The following is a 13,786-nucleotide window of genomic DNA, read 5'->3' as shown; positions in this document are numbered from 1 at the left end:
CAGAAAACTCGCAACCCGAAGCGTCTGTAAACCGAGGTATGACTGTATATAAAAAGCTGGTTCAATTCATTCAAGAATTTACCTGCTGGCGTATAAGTAAACTGCTACCACATTTCCTGAAATGTGTTGGTAAATCTGACAAAAATATATTATTTGGTATTTTTCTGTGTTTCCTTGTTTCACAGAATAAGTATGCAGAAAAATAATTATACCCTGTGCCTTGCTGTGCTATTTCCAGGGTAAAGGAAAGCAAAGCTAAGGCATTGTTCCAAAGCAGGGTGTTTTGTGAAGTTCTGTTCTGTAGTAGTGTGGCCCATATAATAGTAAATCTTTCCCTGTAAAATTAACTATTTTCTTACAGTGCCTAGTGATCCCTGACTGAAAATCTCATAGCTTTATGTGAACATATATTTCCAGAAAAATAAAGCAATATACCTAACATTACATTTCATAGTTTACATAATCCATAGAGTTTTCAAAATTCTTTGTTTGAATATTATTTGAATGTTTCCTTTTGGAAATGGACCATTAGGATATATAAAAAGGATGCTATTTTTATTAGTGAAAGAATGGTTGCTTGTCTCAAAAATACAGCATGTATGAAAAAAATACTCCCCCCTCCCAGTTTTAGAACCCCAAAATCCATTGATGTGTCTAGAAACCTGATCCTTAAAATTAAGTTTTGAATGTAGAGATCTTTTAGACTTAGTGGTTATAGTGGGATGACATTCAGTAGATGGGATACCAGCACTTAGTTTAATAGTATTTTAAATCTCTGTTTTTATCTCACCTCACCTCTTTTTATGTGTATGGTAATTACCAGTGTGGCTGAGAATTAGGTGGAAGGGTGAAGGTTGAAATTGGGTGAAGGGAGGTAAATTTATTGGATTAACTTATTTTTGCACATCATAACAATATTTGACTAAAATTTAAATTCAAAACTACTTTGAAACTGACTATCATAATGGTGACTTCTAATGCCAATGCTTAGCACTTTATGGTTGTATGGCATGGTTTTACAACATGGTCTTAATGCTGTTAGCTTGTGTTTTCTTTAAATTATTTGTATGTTGGGCCAAGTATTAATGCTTTCTTATTTTTGTGGCTTTCTCATTATTTTGATGCCCATCCCCTGTTTGTACCCAGCATCAGATATTTGGAGGCATAGGCATCTGAGCATGAAAATTCTGTATAGCTATAATGCTAATGGTCATTGCTAGACCTATTCTGCATGAGTTTGTGTCGGAGTAGTTGCTGGTTACTAGAGGGGCATCATCTCTTACTGTTTCAAAGGCAAGTTTAAGCTTTTTATGCTACATATCGCCCTGTGATCTTCAGATGAAGAGCGGTATATCAAAATAATCATAATAATCCTGCCCACCCACTACTAGCATACATGCAAGAGAGCTGTAGCCTTGCTCATTTTTGGAGGTCCATGCTTCCAAATATGTAGAACTTAAATTTATTATTTCCACTGTAACATTTTATGTGGCCTAAATCATCATCCTCTGCTCCACCCCCAGTTTTATAATCCAAAACAACTGGACCTTTGTCCGTGAAATGTGTGTGTCCTAAAGCAAAAGTCTTTATTCAGAACATTGACTGCACTGCCAGCAATGACTATTGCAAGTAACAGTTATATTTTGTCAAAAGTAAGGTGTTTTTTTTTGTAAAATGTATTTAAAATTAATCATAGTATGTTGTAATTCATCTATGGGGGGGGGGGAAATGTCAAATGTTACATTTATAATTTAATTGGGAAGTGTTCTGTGGTTTTTGCAATCCCATTTCGGTATTTCCCTTTGGGATAAATAGCAATAGAATATCTGCTTTAATCTATGCTGATTAATTCTAATGAGTTAAGTGCAAAGTTTGAAAGCTATGATGGTTCCTGTCCTCAGATATGCTTATGTTAGCTCATTAGTGAAATAAATAAGTGTTTTTAATACACCAAGGTAAAGGTTACCATTTCCCTTGACATACCGTCATAAGTTATATGATCATAATGGTACATCACTAATTTGAAAGAGATTTGTGACAAATGAGATATCTTGAAATAATATTGGGTACATGAACTAAAACAAGGAAGAAAGAACGGGTGGATCCAGAGTTTCCCTCCGCAGAGGCTTGCTTGTGGAGTGCTCCAGGCCATGTCCCCACTTCCCTCTCTGTTTCCTAAAACACTGCTTTAGGAGCACAATCCAGAACAGTGGGGGTGTTGCAGGAGGCTGCAGCAGAAAATGGTAATTGTGGGAAATAGCCTGCCCTCCCTGGGATCTCAGTTCTGTTCGTGAAAGGGACACTGGATCTCTTGTTTGATAGGCTTTGAACAAACAAACAAGCCATATCTCAGTTGCAACCGCGTGGAATTCTCAGGCACAGCATAACTATTTCCATTTTTATATTAGCAAAAACAGCAGCAATAAGAACAGCATCAAGAAATATACAATATATACAGCTTTTTAGAGGGTTCGTAGTGTTTATAACATTCTTTACAACAGCACTGAAACTCAGGTCAATGTTATTATCCTTTGATAATAATGAGTGGCTGAAGCTGAGTGTTGGTGGCATGCCTTAGGTCTAAGATGAAATTTGAACCCAAAAGCAGATTTATGACTAACTTCTGAGGGTCATCTGCCTCTACTTTTTGAGGAAACATCTAATCCAGTCTGACATGGCAACAGGGTGTCAAGGAAATCAGAGGGTGGGTAGCACAGTGGAACACCACTTAGGATAAGAAGTGGACCGGCCAGCATCCTTCATTTTGTTGATGTGTTGTCTGGGAGACAAGATGCCAGGCATGATGGGCCAAAGGGAGAGAGCAGTCCTTCTGGTCGCCCCCAGTACCCCCTGAACCTCTCATCTGCCTGCCCTGTTAACTTGATTTCCACGTGAGAGTCTCGTTCTGGCTGCTGGTGGCCAGAGGAACCTTTCCTTCGCCTGCTGATGCTGATAGCCTTTCCACTGCCTTCATTTACAGCAGCACTGCAGGAAGATTTTAACCTCTGAATAGTTATTACATACATCTGGAGCTAAGGACTGCATCATTGGAGACTGTCATCTGGAAGCGAGTCTTTGGCTACTGGCTGTCCAGCTGGCATAGGCTTCCCGACCATTACCTCTTTCAGTGCCTCTGGCGGGATGACTTTGTTAATCCGTGGGTAGGAAAAATCCATGCCAAACTTCTGAGCATCGGAATTTCCCCAGCAGACTCCTTAAAGATGAACCTACGCTCAGCCAAAAGCCTTATCGAGCAAAGATTAGCAGACATTGAAAATCAACACAACCTCTCCAGGGGTGGGGGTGTCTGCTCCCCCAGGTATCATGGAATAACCCCACCACTTGGCCTTCCATCATATATGTCATCTCTTTCATCTGTACCACACCGACTTGCATTTATTCGTGCAAGGTTCAATGTTTTTCCATCGAACCTGCTGAGCCACAGATTTTCCAAGGGTTTGGTGTCTCCGCTATGCGAGTGTGACGGGAAAACAGTTGAATCTCTTCCACATATAATGTTCAACTGTCCCTTACATAGCATAGCCAGGACTAAATTCCTGGGTCCTGCTTTACTGCGCTTGGTTGGCAGGCCTGTTGAGACACATGCCGCACTGCTTTTGCAGGATACAGATCCTTCTGTAACTCTGCAGGTGGCGAGATTCCTGAATGCGGTTATCTCACACACAAAAACCACCAAAAAACAACATCAACAACAAAAACTAATCGGACAGTTATGATGAGAGTGCATGACGGATCTCGTCTCCAGTTCTCCTTTTTCTGGGAACCGTCCCTTGGATCTTTCCGGGCCCCAAGCTGTTATTTGTCACTGCTCAATGACCCACCCTTGCATCGTGGTGTTCCCCTTCTGTTGTTAGATGTATTGGTTTTTATGTTTCTGTGCTTTTAGGTTTGTACACATTTTATGGGCTAATAGCCGTAAATAAATAAATAAATTTGTTATTACAGGAGGCATTTCTTGGGGGTTGGGGTTCTGCTGAAGGTTTCTGGTGGGGCTTTTGTCATTCAAGCTGGTCTGGTAACTAGAGTGCACTAATAGGGAGATGGCTAACGACAGGGGGCATGTCTTCTGCTTGATTTATAGTTTGTTCAGCAGATGGCCTGGTTACTACAGCCCCCAAACCTTGCTGTCTACACCAGAGGTTTCCCTACACCCTTCTGAGTCCATGACTCCCTTGACCAGCTACATTCTTTTTGCAGCTCTCCTGTGGGGCTCAGGAATCCAGTTATGCCTGCAGGGCTGGCAGCCTCGCGCCCTTTTTCAAACACCTTCCCTTGTGGAGTGTTTCCTCAGCCTCCTCTCCTCTCCCCTCTCCTTGGGAGTCCTCTGGACAGCCACTGCTGCTGCCCCTGGTCTCTGAGCTGCCCCAAAATTCGCCTGTGGAGCTTATAGCAAGGGCTGCTGAAATAAACAGCTGTCTTGGGGAGCCAGAGGCACCAGAGGGCATCAGAGGAGGGAGGGAAGGAAGAGGGACAGAGACCAGTGTTGCCATGGCACCCCTGACCATCCTTCAAGGCACCCCAGGGTGCCACAGCACACTGGTTGAAAATCACTGTTCTAAACCAAACAGCTTGGAACAGCTAATCAATAAGTATACCTAGCCATGTGTACCTCTCCTATTCCTATATATCTTACTAAAAACTACCAATCCTCAAAGACTGGTTGAACATTTCCCCCCTCCACTAGAATGTAAGTGGAGTTTACTTCTAAATAGGAATGTGTAAATTTGTGCTGTAAAAGTTTTTTCCCCATTGAAACTGTAACAAATTGTGGTTTGATTATTTGGAACACGATACTTTGTTTCTGTCTCAGTACTTGCAGTCTTCTCTGCATACATTGTATAATTTTGACATAGCTGCCGTGTTCTCCTCAACAGAAGACCATGAGTGATCCTGTAAATCCCAAATAAAGTAGCCTAAATCAGGGATAGGGAAACCTCTGGCCCTCGGGATGGACTCCCAGCTCCCACCAGGCTCAAGCCAGCAGGGCCAATGGAAAGGGATGGGGGGAGTTGTACATTGGTTGCCCATACTTGATCCAAAGGAAGCCCAACTTCCTCACAAGACCCAGTTTGGTTTTCAGTGAAATTGGACCTCTCTCTCTGCCTTTCCCCCTCTCTCTTTCACTAGTAGGAGCAGGATCTGATCCAGAATCTTCAGCAGTTATAAAAACAAAAGTTATTCAAGTAAATACTGCAATATTTGTTATCTTGGTAATCTAATGATACAGAAGCATGGATAAATGTTACCAGTACTTCATAAGATATTTTTCTTTTTGATTGTGTGACTTATTTTCAGTGTTGCTCTTATTCTCTCAAGTGCTAACACTTTGCCTGAAAGTCTAGGTCAGTGCACACAGAATTAACATGTTGCTACTTAAAGTAATTTATATTGCCTGAGGCCACAAGTCTTAAGAATTCTGCTGTTTCTCTATTTGTAAAGCTATTTTAAGATGATGTAATGCTTTTAAAATTTCTGTGGAGACTTACCTGGAGCTAAAGAAAGATGTGTCCAGCTAAACAGAGAGAATTATTTTTGTTCTTACATTATTTCAACACTAATGAAGGCATAACTGTTCTGCAAAGTTATGTTGAGCTCATTTTTCTTCTTTGTTCCCAATTTGAAATAGCTCCAGTGGCTTTTAGACAACTATGAAACAGCAGAAGGAGTGAGTCTCCCCAGAAGTACCCTCTACAACCACTACTTGAGACACTGTCAGGAGCATAAATTGGACCCAGTCAATGCTGCCTCTTTTGGAAAACTAATAAGGTCAATTTTCATGGGCCTACGAACCAGAAGATTGGGAACAAGGTTAGTGTAAGGAAGCAAAGTTCTGAGTTAATGGGACAGAGTGTACTCCCTCTAATAGCAAATTTAGTGCTCCTGTGACAATAGACATGAAGATAAAACATGATCATTGAGAAACAAAAGGTGGGAATCTGCATGTTCATGAAAACCCCAAATTGCAGAAGTACAAAAAATGTTGGCTTTTTTTGTTTTTTTGTTTTTTTAAAGACCCAAAGCCCCACTTCCCTCCAGTCTCAGTTTGCAGTGACTGGCCAGTGATTGGCAGTCTGGTGGTTAGTCAGAGGAGATGTGATAGAACTTTATACATGAGTGGAGAAAGTGGATGAAGAGATGTTTTTCTTGCCCTCATAATATTAGAGCAAAGGGCAATTCTGTGAACCTTATGGTGGGAGATTCAGGACAGGCAAGGTCTTTTAACATAACACAGAATTAAACCATGGAATTTTCAATCACAGTATCTGTGTTCACCACCACTAATTTGTTCTTGCAGGATAAGGCTATTAATGACTGCTTATTAACTGTATATTAATTGTAATATTACTTATTAGCTATATATTCCTTCTTGCTCAAGGTAGTTTACATGGTTCCCCCTCATCCCTCCTCCTTTTTATCTTCACAGCAACCCTGTGAAGTAGGTTAGACTGAGAGAGAGTCCAAACTAGAACACTGCTGTTTGGAATAAAGTTGTGGTGCAACTTCCACAACAAAGTGCTGTAAAAACAAAGTTTGTGCAATTGTCTAAATATACTGCCCAGTTCATTAAAATGTGTATTAAGCACTTTCTTCTCCCATATTGCTCTTTAAGACATTGCCAAAGCACCAGCTTCTATCAAGCATTCTAAGAGGTACATATATTAATTAGTACATGCAAGCTATGTTATCCATTGCAGCATGTAAGGTTCTTAATTTAACAAAGGGCCTTAGATTAAATACGGACAAAATGCTTCTGTCCATTTTTCCAAATGTTGCACCTCATTTTTCTGAATGAATCAGCCCCCTTTCAAGCAAGCTGTCCTTGGAACAAAGGTGTACGGTTTGCAGATTCAGCCTGTGTGAGAAACGTCAACAGCCCAGATAACATGCATTTCAGAATACAAGAGTACTTTGTGTATTGTCACAGCTGATTGTATGCCTTGAATGCTCTACAGTAAATGTTTCAATTGCTGCCATACGGATGAAACCAGCAGCATGTGGAATGTGAACAAACTTACATAGAATAATAGTGAAGGACTTATGAGCTACTGGTGCCTGTAGTGCCAGATTCAGGCAGGATCATGAACTGAAGAAAGGCAGCCCACAGCTTCTTTGGATACAGCTGGTTGCAGGAAGGCATGGCACACAGGCAGGGATTCTACTTCTGATAATAGGCATGTCCTAAGAAGTGCTTTGCTCAGCCTGCCTGTGGGTAGATGCTGCAGGATGGAAAGCAACAACTGCTGTCCATTTATATGACAGTTGTTGTTATTGTTGTTGTTGTTGTTGTTGTTAATAATAATAATAATAATAATAATAATAATTTTTACCCCGCCCCTCTGGCTGGGTTTCCCCAGCCACTCTGGGCAGCTTCCAACAAAAGATTAAAAATATATTAAAAATCAGTCATTAAAAGCTTCCCTAAACAGGGCTGCCTTCAGATGTCTTCTCAATGTCATATAGTTGTTTACTTCTTTGACATCTGATGGGAGGGCGTTCCATAGGGTGGGCACCACTACTGAGAAGGCCCTCTGCCTGGTTCCCTGTAACCGTTTAGGGCTTGAAAGGTCAGCACCAACTCTTTGAATTGTGCTTGAAGTGGGAGCCAATGTAGGTCTTTCAAGACCGGTGTTATGTGGTCTCGGCAGCCACTCCCAGTCCCTAGTCTAACAGCCACATTCTGGATTAGTTGCAGTTTCCGGGTCACCTTCAAAGGTAGCCCCATGTAGAGCACATTGCAGTAGTCCAAGCGGGAGATAACTAGAGCATGCACCACTCTGGCGAGACAGTCTGTGGGCAGGTAGAGTCTCAGCAAGCGTACCAGATGGAGCTGGTAAACAGCTGCCCTGGACGCAGAATTGACCTGTGCCTCCATGGACAGCTGTGAGTCCAAAATAATTCCCAGGCTGCGCACCTGGTCCTTCAGGGGCACAGTTACCCCATTCAGGACCAGGGAGTCCCCCACCCCCGCCCACCCCCTGTCCCCCCAATACAGTAGTTCTCTCTTGTCAGGATTCAACCTCAGTCTGTTAGCTGCCATCCATCCTCCATCCACCTCCAGGCACTCACACGGGACCTTCATTGCCTTCACTGATTCCAGTTTAAAAGAGAGGTAGAGCTGGGTATCATCCACATATTGATGAACACCCAGCCCAAACCTCCTGATGCTCTATGATTCTATGATCTCTCCTAGCGGCTTCATATAGATGTTAAAAAGAATGGGAGAGAGAACGGAACCCTGAGGCGCCCCACAAGTGAGAGCCCAGGGGTCTGAACACTCACCCCCCCCCCCACTTTCTGGACACAGCCCAGGAGGAAGGAGCGGAACCGCTGTATAAGAGAGCCCCCAGCACTGTAACTGAACACTTGCGGACATGGTACTGGTCTCAGACCAGACCTCTTGACTAAGGTGGCTCTTCTTGAGTTAGAGGGTGGTGTGCTCACCCCACACCTCTTTAAGGGTCCAGGCTGACACCTGGAGATGATGCCCCATATCCAGAACACAGCAACAGTTATGATTATATAGGCAGTGAGTAAATCTCCCTCTGGTCTCCCAGGCTCAGTCCCTTGAACCACCCTCAGAGGAGAGCTGTGCCAATCATATGCAAAGGTGGCTGCTTTTGGGTGGTCACAATATACATAGCATTTGTTCATCCCACTTGGGGGGGGGGGCACAAAGTGGTTCCCCGTGAAAATGGTGTCCTTGCATTATTGCTTGCGAATGTTTTGCCCAGTGTGAGCAACTTCCTTTTTATCTAAAGTTTTTGTTATAAAAGGAAACTTACAATAAATAGTTAAAGACAAAATAATTGCAATTTCTCTCCCCCACCCCTTCTCTTTCACAAATTAGTAACACTGGTTGAAATCCTATACACACTTAGCCTCCTTAAATTCTATTGACATTCTGAGATCAAGCCAACGAACTATGTATAAAGCTAAATACATTCCTTAATCATTAGAGTAATCTACAGTCCCCTGCTGTTTGGGCCATTTTCTATTTGAGTGGTAAAAACCTTGTCAAGAGACCAATATGTGAAATGATTGTGAAATATTTGCAGTTGTAACTAAGTGAATATCTAATACTCAGCTAGCTTTCTATTCTGCTGGGACTAAATTGGCTGCATAGGATTATTTTTGCACAGTTCAGAGGAAAGCAGCCAAATTGAACAACAGTCTGAGATACAATTCAGATCTAAAATATTTAAGAACAACCCAAAGGGATCACATTTGCGTTTAGATTGTGTACATTCCCTTGTTTTTAATATTTGCTTTTTCCCAAAGGGGGAACTCCAAATATCATTACTATGGGATTCGTGTCAAGCCAGACTCCCCTCTAAATCGGCTACAAGAGGACATGCAATATATGGCTATGAGACAGCAACCCATGCAGCAGAAACAAAGGTACAGTCCTGCCAAGCTGACCAGACCCTTTAGAATCCAGCATCTTTTTCTGCATTTCTCTATCGCGGGAGTCAGGGAGCAGTAACCTCTCCTTTTATTAGACCACATAACTTCTCTAGCTGAAAGTTTACCTGCAGTTGCCTCAATCTTCCACCCTTTTAGACACTACGTAAAACCTTACCTTTTGGGTTGGGCTTTTAGATGCTGATGCGTTAAGTCATTTTTGTAATGTTGTTAATTATGTAATTTCTGAGAATTATTTTCATATTTCTGTTTATTTTGTGTTAAGTTTTTATATTACCTTATTTTCAAAAGCTGGATTATGACTATTATTCATGAAGGTTGGTATAAAAACATACAAACCAACCAACCAACCACCCACCTTTTATCTGGACAAAAATAGTTTTGCTAAAGGGCATTATCTCATATTTTTATATCAAAATTGAGTGAGGAGTGGTTAAATGTAAAGGTGTTTGTGTTTCTAGAATCTTCTAAACTTAAGAAGAGAATTTGGCCTTTAATGAGAGGAGATAGAATTATGTGTGCCACCCTATGGCCAAGTTTGGAATGCTATTTTTTTTTTAAAAAAAACCACAAAACTGAGATCCAATGCCATGCCGGCAGACATAACAACATTTCCCTTCCTCCCTGCCCCCCCCCCCCCGCCGGCAAAAAAATCTGTTGTGGAAGGTCTTCCAGTGCTCATTTGCACAAGTGGATGTTCGTTGTGGAAGCAGGATGGGTCGGGAAGGAAGTAAAGTAAACACGACTTTATAAATGCTTTGTGCTGCTCTTAACTTAGAGCATTAATGCACAGTATACAAAATTTGTGATGCACCATTTGAAATTATGAAGGATGAGTGGAATTGCTTGTTGTGTTGTGGAATAAACTGCTTACATCAAAAAGGGAAATGTTATTCAAAACAAGTCCTTTGAACATATTAATTCCAGGTCTGGTCAGAAGTCTCAATGCAGGGTGTGGGAATGAAGGAGAGATTCATGTATACAACCATAATTTTATTTAGCTTTGTAAAAGAGCAGCATGACTCCATCCTACCTAAAGTGGTCACTGGATTCTGGCCAGAATCTCCACTTGAACGCATCTGGTATAGCCGTGGGCGAATCTAGCCAAATTCCTCGCATTATTTCCAAACTGGGTTGATGTACTTCTGAGCCAGTTCCCTCAGTGAGCTGAGGAGCACTTTCTGAACATTTTGCTTTTTTCAAGTAGCACATATCCATTTACTTGTCAAATTATTATTTTTTGAGATACTCTTACAAAGCACCTAGAGACAGCATGTACCATTTGTAGGAAGGCAAATTGTAACATTTGTAGCAAGGCAAATAGGAGGAATGCCATTTTCCGTGTTTTAAAAGCTAGCACCCACTTCTCTCAGCCATACTTGTGCACTTCCACTAGGTTTCTAGAGTGAATAAATATGCAGCAATAACACCAAATAACATTTTCAAGTGTTCCTTCCTGTAACTGGTTTGTCAGAGGAACTAAGAAACAGAACATGCCTAATGGAACAATTGAGTCTAGAGTGTATCGAAACTCAAGTTTCTAAAAACAAGGAGTGCTTAAGACATTAGCCCTTTGCAAATTCCAGTAAGAACTTAGCTGCATCTCCCAGACGAGTAAATATCCTTCAAAGTTTGCACATTTCCCAATTTTGTGATGCAGCTCTCAGCTCAAAAAACATGCAGAAAAAGATTCTAAGATTAATATTTTAAGATAAAATAAGTTTAGAAATGTTGTATTTTATGAGAAAACGTTGTTATTTATTGAATTTATATATTGCCCTAAACCTGAGGGTATTTCATGAGAAAATACATGCAAGTATGTATTTAAATGCATGCACCTTTTTCCGGACAGGTTTCAATTGCTGACTTATGAATCAACACATGCAAATGTGATATTGACTCAAAGTAGGCAAATCTGTCCATCTCTTTTTGCAGGTCTGCCCTGTTCAGCAGATTATGCCATGGCAGTTTTATTGGGCAGTAGATCTTTTCTTTTGGAATGGTATCTCACTGGCCATTGTTAGAAAGGCAATGCTGTAAAGAGCTGGGCGTTTTTAGGCTCTGATGAAACCCCAGTGCATGGATTGACTTTATATTTGCATCTACTTAAGTGCCACAGAGCAGGGACGGAAGGAAGGAAGGAGAGAAAGGTCTTCATTCTTGTGCAAGTGTTGCATTCAGTGTTGCTGCAGATAGGAAGAGGAGTCTGAAGATGGGGGGGGGGTTATGAGGAAGTTGAGAAAAACAAGACCAAGATGCCTAGTGACTGAACGAGCAGAGAAACGTCAGGCCCCAGTCGGAGGTCCAAGGAAGAAAGCCAAGGCACGGTGAAGAAACAAGAGATCCGAGAAAGACCAGCAGAACATCCAGAGAGTGGAAGGAATGGGGAGGCAAACGTTCTTCCATGGGGTTTATGGGGAAATATCGGTGCAATCTGAAAACTCACAGAGGCCAATGGCAGATCAGATCGATTTGCAATGGCCACTTCAGGCAGGGCTCTAGTAACTCTGGAATAGCCATTAAGGTAAAGGTAAAGGGATCACTGACCATTAGGTCCAGTCGTGACCGACTCTGGGGTTGCGGCGCTCATCTCGCTTTACTGGCCGAGGGAACCAGCGTATAGCTTCCGGATCATGTGGCCAGCATGACTAAGCCGCTTCTGGCAAACCAGAACAGCGCACGGAAACACCATTTACCTTCCCACCTATTTATCTACTTGCACTTTGACGTGCTTTCGAACTGCTAGGTTGGCAGGATCAGGGACTGAGCAACGGGAGCTCACCCTGTCGCAGGGTTTCGAACCGCCGACCTTCTGATTGGCAAGTCCTAGGCTCTGTGGTTTAACCCACAGCGCCACTCACGTCCCTTGGAATAGCCATTAGGTGGAAGATAAAAGAAGTGCATCCTAAAGCCAATGATCTGTTTGGGAGAACTTTATTTTTTATTTCTTTCTGCACTGCTGGGAGCAGCATCTTCAGTGGAAAGTGCACATGTTCTTTTGTTTTACTGGAGAAAGCAAGCACAACTAATTTAAATTTGGAACATTTTAACTTTCTTTCTCAGCGACTCTGCAATTAGAGACCACCATAATGTGCATAGGAGACAAATTCCACATGCTTCTTTCCAGCTGTTTCTTAGAAATGTTACTCAAAAAGGCATTTTAAATCTCAGGTGCTTTACTGCTCCCAACTTTTTAAATTGTTGTAGGTAGTCAAAATGCCTGGAAAATAATCTGAACAATAGTTCTTTCGGATTAGTTATATAGAGATCTCTCATTATTCAAATACTGCACTTCCTGATGTTCAGGTGCTACTTTACTGTAATAATAAATCAGTACATATTGAGAGCTAGCATTCAGTAATTAACATCTTAATATCTACGACAACTGCAAATGATGACAAACATTCTTTTGTGCCCTACTTGTGAGAAATAGTTCTGAAATGATGATTCATTGCTAATTTAGTTTGTCTTCCCACAAAGATTCATATTGAGTCAACATTGTTTTATTGATCACTATGCTTCACTCTAATGTTTTTGCTCAGTGTTGCTAAATTACTAAAATTAGCTGCCTGTTTCATATGACGACCACCAGTTTTTATCTGTGTGTGCCTTTAATTTGCAAAGTTCAGAACGTTCCTAACATAGAGAAAGATTTGAGGTGGAAAGAGTGGGATGGGCATGCAAATATAGAAGATTCAGGTGATTGTGATACTGCAAGTCACTTTTATTCCATTATTAAAACCCTTCATTGTGATATATAGTTGTAGCCCTCAGACAGTTTTGTTTTTATTTCATGGTTCCTGTTGCTGAGTTCATGTTCATGGGTTGACTTCCTTATTAGACTAACTACATTAATCAGTAAGTCAGATGATGGAAAGCGGTAAATTGTATAGCACCATCCTTTTAAAATAAACAGCCCAATGATGTTTGTGTTAGAATCAACATGTGCAATTTGGGCGGCTGCCAAAAATCTGGACTCATTCAGTACTATGTTAATTAAGTAATTGTCCATATGTGTGTAATATAGTGCAGAGTTAAGTGAATGCAAACTGTCATGGCTACACACACTTTAAGTTATGTGTGTGTTGCTTCTTCCCAGATTTAATTTACAGGAAATCAAATGCAGTTGCTTAGGTTAAACAGGCTAAGGAAAAGTGGTACAGAAAATGAGTGGAAATTGAGAAAACTGAGATAGTCACCTTTACTTTTGCTGCTAACTTTGTGTACTAAAAAAAAAAGTGAGTCAGAAATACAAATCATCTATGCTTTTTGGGTTTTGTTTTTACTTAATACATAAACAAGTTCAGCATCCAAGTGTTTGGACTGTTACTGAAAAGTTATG

At 41.2% G+C, this 13,786-nt stretch overlaps 1 protein-coding gene across 7 annotated transcripts in view; it reads left to right on the top strand.

The window, feature by feature from the left end:
* The window catches only part of RFX3 (regulatory factor X3), a 110,333-nt gene that overhangs the window by 76,854 nt on the left and 19,693 nt on the right, over positions 1-13,786 (top strand). For all 7 annotated transcript variants that reach the window (XM_083718823.1, XM_083718822.1, XM_083718828.1 and 4 more), the window contains 2 exons: positions 5,648-5,829; positions 9,301-9,420. In XM_083718823.1, coding sequence (XP_083574949.1) covers positions 5,648-5,829; positions 9,301-9,420 — 302 coding nt within the window. The remainder of the gene's footprint in view (positions 1-5,647; positions 5,830-9,300; positions 9,421-13,786) is intronic.

This window comes from Podarcis gaigeae (assembly GCF_964106915.1).
Source record: "Podarcis gaigeae genome assembly, chromosome: 17".
Taxonomy (NCBI): Eukaryota; Metazoa; Chordata; class Lepidosauria; order Squamata; family Lacertidae; genus Podarcis; species Podarcis gaigeae.
Note: the sequence above shows the minus strand (reverse complement) of the source record. Positions and strands in the feature narration are given on the sequence as shown.